Here is a 16,300-nt window from a genome sequence, read left to right as displayed (position 1 = left end):
CTTCCTGAACAAGGAGTCGTGGGTAGAGGAAGTGATCACTGTTTTGACAAAGGCGACACTGGGTGATGGAGCTTAATGTGAGAGCAAATGTTCTTCCTAATTGAGCTGCAGAATTACGTGGGCGTAGCACCCAGGCCACAGCCCGTGAGCTTGGACGGGAAGGGGTTTGTCCAGGCGAGACTTGTGGTATGAGGGCTGGTGTGACCAAAGGCAAGTTCATGTGGCCGATGCACCATGAGTCCAAACAAACTGAAACGTCGGAGTTTGGAGCAGAGAACGGTTTATTGCAGGGCCGAGCAAGGAGGATGGGGTGGCTTATGCCCAAGAAAACCCCGAACTCCCTGAAGGGTTTCAGCAAAGCGTATTTAAAGGCCAGATAAGGGAGGGGAGTCGCAGGGTGTGTGATCAGCTCGTGCATAATTCTCTGACTGGTTGACGTGGAGGTAACAGGGCGGCCAACACAATCAACCCCCAGGTGCCAGAAGGTCTGGGGGCCACGTGCTTATGATCATCAAGTAGTTAATTTCTTCCCTTTGGTGGTGGTTTTTAGCATCTGAAAAACTCAGGAGATATACATGAGATATTATTCTCTGGGTACTTCAGAGAGGAGCTTCAGCAGAGGATATAGGGGAGGGGTCTGACCTTGGAAGGCCCCACAAGGTCCTACTTAGTTATGCTGGGGGTGAGATAGCTCTCCCAAGAGGACAACGCGAGGAACCAAGCTGAATATTCATCCTCAATCTCACAATCAAGTAATTCTTCCTTCCTTCCCTGGAGCAAAGTGAGTAATGTCTGGAGAGAGAGGTGTGTCATATGGCTGGAGTGCCCGTGAACCTGGAGATGACACCAGGAACGGGTCCCCCAGTAGTACCCATATTCCTGTCTGTCTGCTTCACCTTCAAAATGGGTTCCACATCCCTGAGCTCTTCTCCGTCTCCAGGACTCACACCTAGTTTAAGTTATGGTTGTCTTTCACAAGGCTCTAGACGATGGCCACGGTCTTCTAATCTGTCCCCACTGGGACTCTTACTTTCCTGCAACCCTCTAGCATTTGTGGGGAAACCACAAAAGTAAGGAAAATCCTTGTAGAAGGTAAATCAGATCATGTCCCCCTCCTGCCCAGTCATTCCGTTTCTTCCCATCACTGTTCCTGTAAATCACAATGGTATGTTCACAAGCCCTCTGTAATTGATGAGGTTCAGGGCATGCTACCCTAAAATAGGGCACCTTAACATATTGAATATTTTAAGCGGGAGGAATCTGAGAAATGTCAGGTGCCGGAAGGACTTTCTGACCTTTCCCCGAGGCAGGTTATACAACCCTCATGTGAGAGGTGCCTTCTTAGGAAAAAAGGAGCATCCTTATTCCCACAGATGAAGGGTCACAGAGAGGAATCTGAGTGAACAGGTCTTGCTAAGTTTCCCCCCGTGTTCTACACTTACCTTAGAGCCTTTGTCCTACCCCATTTTCCTATAGCTTTCCACTCTTCATCAAACCTGCTGCCAAAACACTGGCCACTGTACCCCAAAAACAAATTCAGACTTGGAAGCAGAGTTTTGGGAGTATCAGAAAAGAGCGGCTTTATTGCTTTGTCAGGCAAAGGGGAGCCACAGTCGGCTCATGCCTTAGAGACTGTGAATCCATCTTGGGATTGGTGTCCTGAGGTTTTATAGAAAAGCTGGGTGGAGCAACAAACATGGCATTTTTCTGGGGTGCTGTATTCTTTGTCTTGATGAATCCAGCTGACATCACAGAGACATTCCGTAGGGTCTGTTCATTACTCTGAGGCTATCAGCCCAGAACCACCTTTCTGGAGTACAGCTTCTCTTCTGGATAAAAAAATTCTGTGTCAGGAGAGGAAAGTGTAATGGAAAGGTTGGGGGCTATTTAGCATAAAAATAGTTGAGCACGTGAAATGAAGGTGGGGATTTGTCAGAAAAGAGAAAAGTTGCAAGAGTTTTAGGTCGTAATGAATCAGCAAACAGCTTTAGCATCAGGGAAGCCGTTTTGTTCATTTGTTTCCTACACTTTCAAACCTAGTATAAAAGTACTCAGGTTTAGTCATTTCTTTGGGTCTTCTTTTCCCTAGGAAGGCTCCTGTGTCACATGAAATTTACATTAAATAAATTTGTGTGCTTTTCTCTTGTTAATCTGTCCTTGGTTACAGGGGTCACAGGCAAGAACTTTGAAGGGTGGAGGAGACAAAAGATGTACTTTCCTCTCCTCCATAATCCAGCCTTGGTCAACCCCTTCGACCTTTGCTCTGTTCCTTTCTCCTTCCCTTCTGAGATTTCACCACCCCGGCCTCTCTGCTCTTCTCGCATTCCAGCCTCACTCCCGTCTTGATGCTTTCTCTACTTTTGGTCCTTTCTGCCTTGAGCACCCTGCCCTCAATGTTTTGCATCTCAGCTCAGTGTTACAGCCTCAGAAAGGCCGTCTCTGGTTGCTGGTCTCAAGAAGCAGTCCCCCTCTTGATTGCGATCATTTCGCCCTGTTTATGTCCCTCAGACACTCCTTCTTTTCATCTGTTTACTCTCTTACTACCTGTGTCCTCCTCACCATAGGATATGAGCCTCAGGGGAGCAGGTCCTTGGCTGGTATGCTTTTCAGCACCTGGAATGGAGCTGATCACAAATTTGAGCCCCCCCCCACATAAAGATCAACTAAGTGGGGCATGAATAAATGACCCATATCATTGGATAGACTATGTCCTGAAATTTGATTCCAACAGTATGATTGAAGTAGTGATTGTGTCTTTTGTTTAAAACAAACAAACAAACAAACAAACAAACAAAAACCTGACTGTGAGAGAATAAATCCTAACAGAAAGGGCCTCTGCAGGTCTACTAGCATTTACTGGCACAGATATCACGCCCCTGGGCATTTATGGACTTGATTCATTGAAGATACATCGAGGACGTGAGAAGAAAACTGCATTTTGTATCTCTGCCTGGATTTTTTCGTTTTGAAAATTGGAAGTGGCCGTGGAGCACAGTGGTTAAGAGGATCTAGTCTGTAGTCAGACCACCCAAGTTTCAGTTTGGGCCCCGTCACTCAAGCGGAGTGCCCTTGGACACACTACTTAACTCCTTACGTCTCAGTTTCCTCATCCAAAAATTGGGAATAATTACAGTACCCCCTTCTGAGAATTCTTGTAAACATTAATGAACATAGTCAGTAAACCTAGTTAATGTAGTGCCTGACACAAATTAAGTACTCATTAAACACTGTGTTCAGTTGAAGTAGTGATGGTGACAGTGTAATTACTGTTTTGCCAGATGTCAAAAGGTAGTAAGTGCCTTGAATGCAAATCTGGATTTCTTAGACCTTTTGCATTTTAACCATTTTGTTTTCAGTCATCTGGCTGCCTACTGTGTGTCTCAGCTCTTTGAGGACAGTGTCAGGGTCTTTCCATTCATGAACTCCCTTCTTCTTTGTTCACATTTTATATTGGTAAAATATCAAAATGTAGGTACACTAAGTTGTATCTTTTTCCTTCCTCTTTTGTCTTCATCCTCTCTGGGCTCCTTTCTTCTCTCTTTTTTATCCTTTCTGGGCCAGTCCCAGGAAACATGGAGCCAAGGACAAGTGGGCCTTTCTGTCACCATAGATGTCCTTGCCAATGTGGACACAGAGTGGAGTGTAGAGTGAGAGGCACCGTCCCCTCTTCCCCAGACAAGGTTGGGATCTCCAGATAGGCTGACCTTCCCTCTAGGGCAGCAGCCTCTGCCTGTTCCCTCCACAGACTTAAAGGTGGAGAACCTTCTCGGATAAGACCAGGACCTAACCAAGTGTTGTGAAATGCGCATGAACTCAGACAAACCTGAGTTTAAATCCCTGCTTCGAATTTGAAAAAGAATCTAAAAGTGCACGCTAATAAATGAATTTTTTTAAAAATAGAAAAAGGGGTGATGGGAGAAGAAAAGGCTTTTCCTTACAAAAGACTACCAACTAACATATATAGAAGAAATGGTAGAAAATTATCAACAAGTATAGTACAAATGGATTCAGTCAAGAACTGTAAACGGATGAAAGCCGAATCAGTGAGTGAAAAGTTGGGGAAGAGGATACACCACCTGCAGGTGCCTCTGCACAAATCATCGATTAATTACAGAGCAAAGGGAGGTCCTGCTCAGTTGAAAAAATCGGGCAGATCCCCCGTTAACAAGTGACCAAGCTTAACATCACCAGTAGAGGGACAAACCAATATCATATACCACCTTGTGTGATGCACAAGACATTTTTTTTTAATTTTAAGTTTTTAGACTGTAAGTAACTCTACAAATATACGTGTAGCTTTTATTTAGTGTTCACTATAAAGCAGGCACAGAGCAAAGCACTTTCTTCACATTGACTATCTCCTCTAAGTTTGTAATAACTTTTTTTGAAAAGTGGAAACAGAAGTAAAGAGGCTAGTCATTTGTCCAAGATTATACAGCTAATAGCTGGCAGATCTGAGTTTTGTCTACCTTATTCAAAATCCTTTCCTTTTAAACATCTCTCTACAATAATAGCAAAATCATATATATGTGAAAATATAATTTATAAGGGTTCTTGTGTTTACCAACACACACACACGCACACACACACACATACATACACCATGTTTTAAATAAAGTTAGCACATGCAGGGACTACCTATTTTTATAGTTTATTAGAGAATTACAGATATTTCTATAAGAAGGTGAAATATTGTTCCTGTTCCTGGACTGAAAGAAATTTTGATAATAACATTAAGTTTGGGGGGAGGGGATAGCTCAAGTACTACAGCGCATGCTTAACATGCATGCGGTCCCGGGATCAATCCCCAGTGCCTCCTCTAAAAATAAATAAACCTTATTACCTTCCCCCCCACCAAAAGAAAATAATCAAATAATACAATAATAAATAAAACATACAGCTCTAAAAAATAAAATTATTTAAAAAAATTAAGTTTGGAGAATAAATACTTACTATTAATAAGAGCAGATAAAATTCTATTTTAAAATCTAAGATTTGCAAATGTTAGCCACTATGTATAAAACTAAATTTAAAAAATGAGTTTCTTCTGTATAGCACAGGGAACTATATTGTATGTCTTGTAATAACCTTTAATGAAAAAGAGTATGAAAACAAATATATGTATGTATATACATGACTGGAACATTGTGCTGTACACCAGAAATTGATGCATTGCAACTGACTGTACTTCAATAAAATAAACAAATAAATAAATAAAACCTCAAAAAGAATAAATAAAATCTATTAACAATGTAAAATGCTTTTTATTCCTTTTATTTATTCCACCTAAGCTCCCTGGACGCACAGTCGAATCATTTGTAGTTATCCCAAAGTACCATAAAAAGAGGCATAAAAAAGATTTTTGCTGTTTTGTGTCTGCGGTTATTCAGCTTTTCCCCTGTTATTAGGTGTAAGAGACAGTGCCCAACCTTTGGGCATAGTTCTCTTAAAGAAAGTATGCAAGCATTCCAGAGATTTGCCCCAAGGTGAATTTTAATAAGTTCTGCCTACTTCTTTCCTTGCTTGAGAAAAATATAGCTAGGGCTGTTACCGCTTGGAAATGAGCTCTGCATTTATGCTAATTAGATCAGGCCCCTGCAGAGGAGCCAGCTGTTGATTGTTATAGGAAATAAAATGATAAGTCACCAAAATAAGTCATTCCAAGTCTGACTTCTAAAGACCTTTTCTAGCAGGGCGTAGGAAAAACAAGCACTGTGGTAGAGGAAGTGCAATCAAGACCTCCGGGTAAGACGAGAAAGAGGGAAAGTGACCAGGTGAGCAGGGTTTCCCCAGAATTTATTACAAACATAAGTGTTGCTCCCCAGACCTTGGGTAGTGTCTCTATATTAATTTTTATTATAAATGCATGATTTACTTGCTATTTAATAAAATAATAATAATAATAATAATAATAATAATAATAATAATAATAATAATAATAATAATAATAATAATAAAGTTTGGTCTTCCTTGGCTTCCAGGGAATTTCTCTCTTCTCTTCCAGTCTTTCCAGGACTTGCTTTTTTCCTCTTCACCCTTCACTACCACCCAGAAGTGATTAGATATTTTCCATATTTGGCTTTGACCCAGTTCTCTTCTTTGAAATTTCTCTTGCTAATCTTACCTTCTCAGGCTTCCATAATGGAAAAAATCTTATAAGAGTACGTGTGAAGTAGGGGGAAAATGGAATAGCTGATGTATTATCCGTCTGATGAGTACTTTTTAACCTTTTATGTGCCACCGAACCCATTACAGTCTGATGAAGCCTATGGACTCGTTTCTTGAAAAAATGCTTTAAATGAGTAAACTGAAATACACAGGATTGCCAAGAAAACCAATAATACTGAAATAAAGTCATCAAAAATATTTTAAAAAAACAAATTTGTGATACAGTAACATGTATTCTGCACTGCTCATTCATGAAAAAACAAGATCTGGTGACTACCGTAATTTCAGAGTAGTGGTGAATACTTGGAGATGTCGGCAGTAGTTATTGTACCATGGTATGAAAATTCTTAATGGTGACAGGATCCCAGGTTCTTTTAATATTCCCATGGTTTTTTGCCTGTGTTCATAACTGAAGAGAATGTTAAATTTCAGTTAGAGATGAGGGGAAATAAAGATCGAGTTTATAGTTCCCCCCGAATTCTATCCATGAACCCAGGGTTAAGAATACTTGGTCTAGAGATTTCTAAAAGAGATTGGGAACCTTTATTTGTATGCCTACCAGAAACCATGCAGGTGGTGTGGAAAAAGGATGGTGCGGAGCCATCTACAATCGTACAGTTTCTCTACATTCCTTATTTCATGTGTTCGGTTTATCTGGGCTTCTTGACTCTCCCCGTTGTCTTTCTCAGCGTGGATTTTATATTAAAGTAAAATTGAAACTAGTCAGTTTTTCTGTTTGTTAATTGATGTTCTAGTTTGGTTTTCTTTGTTGGGATTCTTCTTGTTTGATTTTTAAATATATTCATCAGTTGCAGTGGAGGCTGAAACTGCTAATTATCTGGGGTCACTTCTTCATGTTAATGTCTGGCTTCTGTTAACATAGATAATTGAACTTTAAATGTGGAGAGAGTTATAATATCCAACTTCAACCTCTGTCTATTGCCTTCAAAGGTTTCAAAGTAGATTAAAAAATCCCTGCCCTCTGCCTGTTTGACCCTCCTTCACCTTGGCTTCCCAAACGCTGCTTCCTATTGGACCTCCGTTGTCTTCCTGCCTCTCTTCTGGTCCCTTCTGAACCTCCTCATCTGTTTCACACTCTGCCAACCAGAAAAATCTAGGTATTCCCCCCAGCATTAGGCTTTGGGTTAGTTTTCTCTTATTTTTTCTCCCCTTGATAATCTCTCTCAATCCTCACTCTACTTCCTTTCTGATCTTCCTTGTCAGTTTCAATGGACCCTCTACTCTCTGCTGATTGGTCATCTCCCTTACAGTGGTATACATGTGTACTGTCAGAGTTAGACCCCTAAAATGTACTTGGTGGCTCTCAAAAGCATCAAGATGAAGTCCAAACTTCTCTTCCTGGTTCACAACCTCCACAGTGTGGTCCCTGTGGACACTGCCAGTCTTCACTGCCACGGCAAGTCCCTGCCATTACTCTCCTCCCTCACACTCCCCTTGGCTCACCAACTCCCAAATATCCAGATGCACCATATTTAACAAGCACCTCCCTCTATCTAGAATAGCTTTCCCTTCCAGATCACCCATAAAAATTCGATTTTTGAAGACTCACTTCAAGTCCCAATTCCACCAATTCTAAATGCCCCCAGCCAGAATTAATTTTTCCTTACTGCTCATGCGCCAGTGATACTTTAGATGATGCATCATCCATCTAATTAAATTTCGTACTCTTGTTTTGCCATTTCTTAGAGTCTACCTCTTATTTAAATCATTATATTATATTTTTTTCACTAGATTACAAATTCCAGAGGACTAAGGCGATTTGTCTAGTCATTTCCGTGTTGTGGACAGTGATTTGCTAGTCATGTGCTCATAAGGGCTCAGTAAACATTAAATTCAATTGTGAGTTGTGTGGTTGGGTGACTGGATCCCCAAATTGTGACTGTCTCTAAGACACATACTCAGACTCCATTTAGGCTACGATATTCATCAAATACACAAACATTTTACAAAGAGAATTGTTTTTGTGTCCTACCACTGGCTAAATGGAACAATTTTCACTAAGAGAAACAGTTGACAGTTTTATTGAGAAGTTCTGGATTTTTGTGTTGGAAGCTGCAATTCATTCTGTAAGTATTTCTTGAGCCCTGATTGTATCTAGCACTGGGGATGCACAGCTCTGAATAAAACAATTCTCTGTTCTGGAAGCACTTACAGGTATCTTCATAAGAGTTTGGAGTTTCCCATCAAGAGTTGCAGGAGAACTTACATTTCTTAAACTAGGGGAAAATATGTTCATTCCTTTCTTAAAATGTTATGTGTCACCTGGCTATCTCAGAACTGAAAACCACCCAGCCTTAGCTTCAGCACCATGGACAGCCACAGTGAACATGTCAATAATAAGCCTAAAAAGAGAAGATACTTTTATTAGGATATTGCTGATTATAGTTTACTTAGGGCTTGGTTATTACTATTATTTTATCTATTCCTCATCTCCAACTTTAACAAAGCCCTGCAGCAGGCAGGTTTTAAAATTTTTTCCTTAGTATCATTTTAGGCCCTAGGCTGGGAAGGTTTTAGCAGAGGTTTTAAGCAATAGAAGTAGCCTTTACTATTTATTATTTTCTAGTAGTAATAAAATTAATAATATTTTATTTTCTAAACAAGTTCTAATATATGTCCAACATTGTAGGAGACACTGGAGATGTATAAAACTTAATTTATGGTCTTAAGTAGCTCACAGAAGTAGAATTTTTTAAAGAATTGCATTGCTGTAAGGGGGGGGAAAAAGAAATATTACTAGAGGAAGATGCTTGTGTAGAAAGCTCTGAATTTTTTTTCAAGGCTAGTTTGACACTGGATATTAGGGACATATGCCATGATTTTCTGAAATACGAGTATTAAGTGGGAGAAAACAGAGCATAAACTCTCGGAACACATTAGATTAGTATAGGGGAATTGTTAAAGGCCTTTGGTGTAAAATGTAAATTATGAGGAACATATACATTCAGAAAGAGTAAAGAGTATTTTTCAGATATCTTTGTATGCATGTATAAAGATCTGTGCCTTCAAATTTGACTAGATTTTGTTTTTTGTTTTTCAAAATTTTTTTCTAAGAATTGCCCTGGTGGAAAATATTCCTGAAGGCCTTAACTATTCAGAAAATGCACCATTTCACTTACCACTTTTCCAAGGCTGGATGAATTTACTCAACATGGCCAAAAAGTCTGTTGACATAGTGTCTTCCCATTGGGATCTCAACCACAGTCATCCATCAGCATGTCAGGTAAGCTGCATCCTCTCTGTGTGTGATGATTTTACTTATGTGCACTTTATCCTCCTCAGTATTCTTGCCTCCTTTCCTAAAGTTCAAGCTCATTTTTTCGGTCTGTCTTTACCCATCATTCATGTATGTTGTTACATTTATATGTGTGCGCCATTGTTGAACATAGGTCGCTCAGCTTCTGCTAGAATGCCAGGCTTTCCAGGGCGAAATCACATCTCATCTTTGCCAGCAATAGACTCTCTCTGCAGCACTGCTGTATCAGACAACTTCAGTGGTGCCTTCACATTGAGATGTCTTTTGATGGCACGCCCCCGAATTCTGCTTTGCACAACCTGCATGTTTTCAGTTCTAGTTCCGTAACTGCTTGCTGAAACATTTATTTGGTTAATTGATGTCCTGATTTGCCATTGAGACCCAGAGCCAGTGTTTTTTAATAGTGGAGTCAAACTTCCCAGTATAAGTGTGTATTCCTGACTCTGTCATATTGGAGTGAATTAGTACAAAGAAATGTACTGGTTATAAGAAGAGCCTTTAGAAAACTGACTGTCCTGGAGATAAGAAAATGATCCTGGTAATCTTTAGTGTGTTTCTCTGTGTGTTGGTGCAACATGATAACACTGAGCTACCCAGGATGTTCTAGTCAAGTGTATGACCTTTGGCCTGTGTGGGTCAAGGATAAAATGAGTTTTGCCTCTTTGTGTACAAAATGTGTTGGCTTTAAGCCTGTAATTATTACTTCATTGGTGCTTTGATTTGCTTCAATTATACTCTTTTAAAGTCAAAATATATTAGAAAATAGATTAAAAAAAGAATAAAAAACCAATAAAGGCCATCCTAAAAAAGAATCGGATAAATTCACTAATTATGTTCTGCACTCTTCTACATCTACTGAAGCAGCATATGTCATCCCAAATCTTAGTGATTTAAAAAACAACAATCACTTATTCATTCGTGATTCTAGGCAGGGTTTGTCAGAGAGAACTTGTCTCTGATCTAAATTGTGTTGGTTGGGGTGGCTTACCAGGGACTGGAGGATCCGAGATGACTGCTCACATGTCAGCATCTTACCTTGAGTGGCTGGAATGTCTGGGGGCTGGCTGGAGCTCTCTCTCTCTCTCTCTCTCTCTCTCTCTCTCTGCGTGTGTCTCTCATCATTCAGTAAACAAACTTGAACTCTTTACTCATGGTTGTATCCTAAAAGAGCAAAGACAAAAAGCAGAGGTCTTACGAGACCTCTTAAGACCTGGGCTCCAGTATCCCAATTGCTTCCACCTAATTCTTTGGTCAAAGCAAGTCACAAATCCAGGATGGGAGGGGTAGCATCCATATGGGAATGGGGAGAATTTTTAGCAGGTATCTTTGGAAATTTTATACCACAGCACGCTCGCGCCACAGCAGTCCATATCTCACCTACATACAAAATGCATTCCTCATCCCCCTAGGCTTGTATCTGATGATAGAAAAAGCTCAAAGACCAGGATCTCTTTTATCTGCATCAGGTCAGGCTCTGGGTAAGATTTCTCACATGGGGCCCTCTTGATTTGGAAATCTATGCCCCCCAACACACACTCCCAACATACAGTGGCGAAACAGAAATGAGATAACTATGATAGATACTTCTGTTCAAAAGTGGGAAGTGGAGATCATGAATCAGTGGTGCGTCCATGGCTGTTTTGAAAGCCATCCCTGCCCACAGCAGCAGTTTTCCGACCTTAGAGAACAGGGAATGTTTCTGGACTGGGTCTACTTCTGCTCCGTGGGAGTGCTTTCCTAATTTGCTGTTCTCAGAAATTCTTTGCTCCACCCTCTGTGTTCTTTCTTTTTCATAAGAAATAGCCTGTGTTTGCTTCAGACTTATTTTCTTGGTTGGTTTCCCGCCAGTAGAAATCTGAGGCCCCAGAGACCTCTTTTCATTTTAAACCATCTCTGTCCTTTTTTTAACCCAAAATGGAACAACCCCTTAAAAACATTTGTAGACTGTGTATCCAGTTATAATCCATTCTATTAGCAAAAGGCCACGCCACAAATAACTCACAGATGGGTTCTTTTTCCACTTTGGACTGTGACTCAAGATGCTTCAGAACCCCTCCTGAAAATTTCCAGGAGCCCTTCTGTCTAACTGATAGGATCTGTGACGCACACCCCGCTCTCCATCTTTCAGAGGTCTCAACGTGGCATCTTACAGCCACAACTGCGATTTGATCTTTTCCGAGGTCTTTTCTCACTTGGAGAATGTTTTGCCGAATTGAGAGACAGTCCTAGATTTCCTTCATTTTTCTCAAAACTCTGCGTGAAGACGAAACAGTTCCTTTTTACAGTGTACCGTCAAACTTCGATAATCTACCTGAATAATCTCATTAGCCGATCTCCAAATCCCCTACTTTACAGCAGGCGGTAGTGTCGCCTTACTTTCAGCTATGACTTTCTCAAGGCCTCAGAAGCAACTTCTTTACTATTTTCCAGGCCTTGAGTAACAGAGTGAGATTTCAGCCTCTACCACCGCCCAGTCCCAGAGACAATACCACATGCTTTAAGTTTTTGCTACAGCCGTTTCTATTCAATTTTCTATCGCAGTGTAACAAAAAATTAGTTATTGTTATTCCCTATGATTCTCTCTGCGAGTTGGCTGACAAGCCTTTTGCTCTGGTGCTGGCTGGGGTTACTCACGCAGTTGTATTTAGGTGGGAGGGCAGCTGAAGCTGGACCATCTGAGACTGGCCTGGTCTCATTCTCTGCACGTGGACACTCATCACACAGTGCTGTAACCCCAGCTTTTTGTAGGGCAGCTGGGTCCCAGGAAGGAGAAAATGAAAACTACAAGACCTCTGAATGCCTAGGTTCCCAAAACATTACTTTGCTGCATTCTGTTAGTCAAAACAAGTCACAGGGCCCGGCCGCATTCTTGGAGGGACGAGAGACTCCAGGATGGGGACATGCGTGTACAGGATGGGAAGAATTGTTGGCAGCCAAATCCCCAGGTGGTTTGTATGCTCTCAAATCTTTGAAAAGAGCTGATCTAAACCATTCCCACCTCCTGCTCTGTGAGTCTAGCAAACCCTCCTGGTGTTTAGACTCTGGGAGAAGATAAGTCATCAGGGAATGGCAGAGCGTTTCTGGGTCATGGTTCCTGAAGTCACATGATGGTCAATACTCAGCACTGCTCACAGAGCAGTGGTGAAAAGGATGAGGGAGGCTCCAGGTCGGTTTGGCATAACAGTGCCTAGCATGGTGCTTGGTGCATACTAGTTGTGAAAGTAAATATTTCTTGGGCAATAAATAGGAAGTTGTAAATATTTGTTGAATAAATGGTGTCAAAGGTAAACAAGCTGGACACTAGCTGAAGTGGTCAGGGCAGGTTTTAATCAGTAATACTATTGCAAGAGGGAAGAGGGTTCAGGTGAAGGAAGAAACTCAACAAGATTTGTACAGAGAATGACTACGCACTTTACAGTGCAATGAGGGATTGGAGAGGGTGGCAGGGGCCTGAGCAGGATCAGGGAAGTAGAAATTTGTAAAGCAGTGGGAAGAGGGTTGGTCCATGTGAAACCTACCCGGGATTGCTAACTGGTGCTTATCAAATTTCGGCTCCTGCCATCCTACGGAGGCCTATCTTCAGGTGTTGACTGGGAAGGACAGTTCTTTGGTAATCGTGAGCTTTCTCAGGCAGGAACTTTAAGAGGGACTCCGATCACCCTAGGGACATGTTAGTGTTTGTTCGAGCCTTTTAAGGAAGGAGGAGAGACCAGGGTGGAGCAGAGGAGGGTGGATGAAACCATTTGTGCCTAGAGTCTGCAGTTTTTATAAGCCAAAGATTGACAGCTATTGGAAAGATTAAAAAAATAAATAAATAAACAGGTAAAATTTAAATCAAATAGGCTTTCAGCCATACCTTCTTTTTTAGGAATGTAAAACTTGGTGGCCTGGAGAGAATAGGATATGGGTCCTTAAAGTGCACCACAGAGAAAAAGCTGACAGCAAGGACCTGTTTTCTTTCCTCCTTTCCTGATCTCTGTACAGTTACCCCTCTTGCATGCTAAGAGGGCAGGCAGGAAGGAATGATCCAGGCTCTGTAAAAACTTATCTCTAAAAGCCCAAGACATGTGGTAAGTTCTCCTGCGCCTCTGAATCCTAAGTCCTAGGGCTTGAGGGTTGGATGAGGGGGACCCTAAAAAACGCATCTTGTCTTTCCTTCCTTGCACTAGGTGTTGTCAATCTCTTGATGGTTGACTCCCTCTGTGCTAAAAGAAACTGGGCAGTGACTTTCCTCTGCATCATAGCCACGTTAAGGGCTAGTGAGGGCTATAGCTCCGTGGTAACCGTATTTTCATATTTAATCAAAATATAGGGTTGGGCTAAGGGTTTTATTTCTTTCTTTCAGAATGAATTTAAACCCTGCAATATTATATGTCTAGGACAACTTGATTGCTAATTTATGGGATAAAATGATGGAGATTTATGAAATCAAGGCTGTTTAGGAAAAGCCAGGAAATAGGGCTTAACAAAGGCTTATTGGTAGAGCTACCTAGTTCATTGAGTAAAAAAAAAAATCCAATTTTCTGGGAGTTCACAGTAAGGAACCAAATAAAATAATTAATGAGCTGCAACAACTGAATCTTAATGAGATGTATTTATATGAAATCAATTAGTTACTGGTCTGCAGGGAGCCATGATTGCCAGTTGATGATACATCACAATGGTTTAATTTTGAAAAATTATGATTTTTACAATTTGACATTATTTACTTAATTTAGTTAAGTACCACGTATGAAAGTTCATTGTCCAGTAAGTCATTTTGGGAAGCGTACGCCGGGACCCTGAATCTACACAGTAAGTGGTAGGCAGACTGTAGAAATGAGTCAGGAGTATAGCTCAGATTTCTTTTTATCTACTTACCAGCTGTGTGACTTTGAGCAAGATGCTGAACTCTCTGTGCCTTAGTTTTCTCATCAGCAAAATCAAGGTGATAACAGAACTTAACCCCACAGGTTGTTGTATAGATTAAATTAGTTAACATATATAAAAAGCATAGAACAGTCTTTGACCATTTTAGTGCCTGTGTGTTTGCTATTAAATTTATGAATGTTATCATTCACATTTACTTATCTGTATACACACTGCAACTCTAGTTCGAGTCAGTTTAATTGTAGTAACAAATAATGAATTCTTACTGTGTGTTATACACTGTGCTAGAAACCAGGATGGTAACTGTGTAAAATTAAAAGAGGAATATAATTTCTACAAATGTGAAACTCTGGGTGGATAAGAAGAATCAGGCAAATTATCATTATATATGGAATCCTGGCTTTTATTTTTTACTTACAAGTTTCTTCACATACATGTACATACACACAGAATCTTGCTCTCACTCATCTATCTATACATACGGATATACATATGTACATACATATATATCCCTATGCACAGCTGTCATGTTGAATACCCAAGAAGTAACATGGCCTTCTCAAATCTATAGCCACTTCTTATTTTTGTTGGTTGATCAGTTGGTTGGTGTTCTGTTCCTTGTTTTTGTTTGAATTGAAGTTCCCTATAACCAGGCAACATCCGGTAATCTTACTTTGGTGTTGGTGGGATACACCCTGCCGTCAGCTGAGTAAGCAGTGCATCCATGTGTGACCTGGGTCTCTAGCTCTGTCTTGTAGCCCACTCATTCCTTCCTAGCAACATTCTTCCCGGCTATCGATGTAAGTTAACCAACAGGAAAGAGCTTTTGTTTTATCTGACTTAGAAACCTTTTCCTTGCCCTTCTATTGCTATCACTTCATATTTTGACCCAGAATGTCTGGTGGTGGGGCGGTTAGCCAAGACTCCACACACACCAGTGCCTCTCATTCTCCATCTCCACCATCTTACTGATTCTCCATCTTCAGTGCCTCTCTAAGCCCACTCTTCCTTTCTTTCCCATCTCTGGTCTTCCAGTGTGGGTTTCCATTCCCTCTCCAAGTCTACTGAAGGGGACCTTTCAGTCATTCCATGCAAACAGTCAGCATCTACTGTACAACACAAGGGTATTTCTGGAACCCAGGATAATTCTGTTTTTAACAGTGCCATTGCCATGTAAAAGCCTGATAAAAGTTTCCAGATATCCGGTAACATCATCATAATATTTAATTAGAATTTCTTTTATTTTTTACTAACTTTTGTGTTATCTGGGAAAAATAAAATGAGAACAGTTCCTGCTTTGAGTTTCGCCTAAAAGAAGGTGAGCATAGTTGGTAGAGACTGGATCCTTCAGATAATTGAAATTCTTCCAACCTGTTGTAATTAAGAGATTGGTGTATTGTAATTAAGAGGTTGGTGTATTGTAATTAGAAGGTTGGAGTGAGGCAGCTAGAGAAGGTAGGACATTCTGATACAACGTGGAAAACACACATTTCATCCTTTGTTTTGATGTAGATCTGAGGACTTGAATATGTTTTTACTATATTATGGCAAACTTCCTGTAGTCTCTTTTGTATGGGGGGGGGAGCGGCTATAGGGAAAAATAAAACATGTAAAAATTAACTGAAACATAATTAGGATACATACTAATGCTCTGTTGTTATTTGGCTCGGTTTAGAATCCATTATTTTATTTTCAGTTCTCAAAGCTTGGTTTTATAGAAAAGGCAAACTAGCAGCATCATGCAGGAGGCACGTGCTACAGTGGAAGGACCATAGGGTTGGCACCAACTACATTTGACATGACCACTAGTTTAGTAGTTGTGGTCACATTGGGCAAATGTCATAATCCTTTCAATCCTCAGTTTCCTCATTGCTTTGTAAATTTGATTAGGTGATGTTTGTAAAACAACAAAAGATGGAGCTTATAAAAGATAGTTTCTGTTTTCATTTTGTTTTTGTTTTTCTAGTGCAGGAATTTCCTTTTCTC

General features: G+C 40.6%; 1 protein-coding gene across 3 annotated transcripts in view; it reads left to right on the top strand.

Moving 5' to 3' along the window:
• Positions 1-16,300, top strand: part of PLD5 (phospholipase D family member 5) — a 221,847-nt gene that overhangs the window by 110,162 nt on the left and 95,385 nt on the right. For 2 of the 3 annotated variants that reach the window (XM_072948246.1, XM_006198799.4), the window contains exon 3: positions 9,244-9,412. In XM_072948246.1, coding sequence (XP_072804347.1) covers positions 9,244-9,412 — 169 coding nt within the window. Of the gene's footprint in view, positions 1-9,243; positions 9,413-16,300 lie in introns of those variants that run through there. The other variant, XM_031690058.2, reaches the window with a different exon arrangement.

This window comes from Vicugna pacos, chromosome 23 (genome assembly GCF_048564905.1).
Source record: "Vicugna pacos chromosome 23, VicPac4, whole genome shotgun sequence".
NCBI lineage: Eukaryota > Metazoa > Chordata > Mammalia > Artiodactyla > Camelidae > Vicugna > Vicugna pacos.
This window is presented reverse-complemented; position numbering and strand designations above follow the sequence as displayed.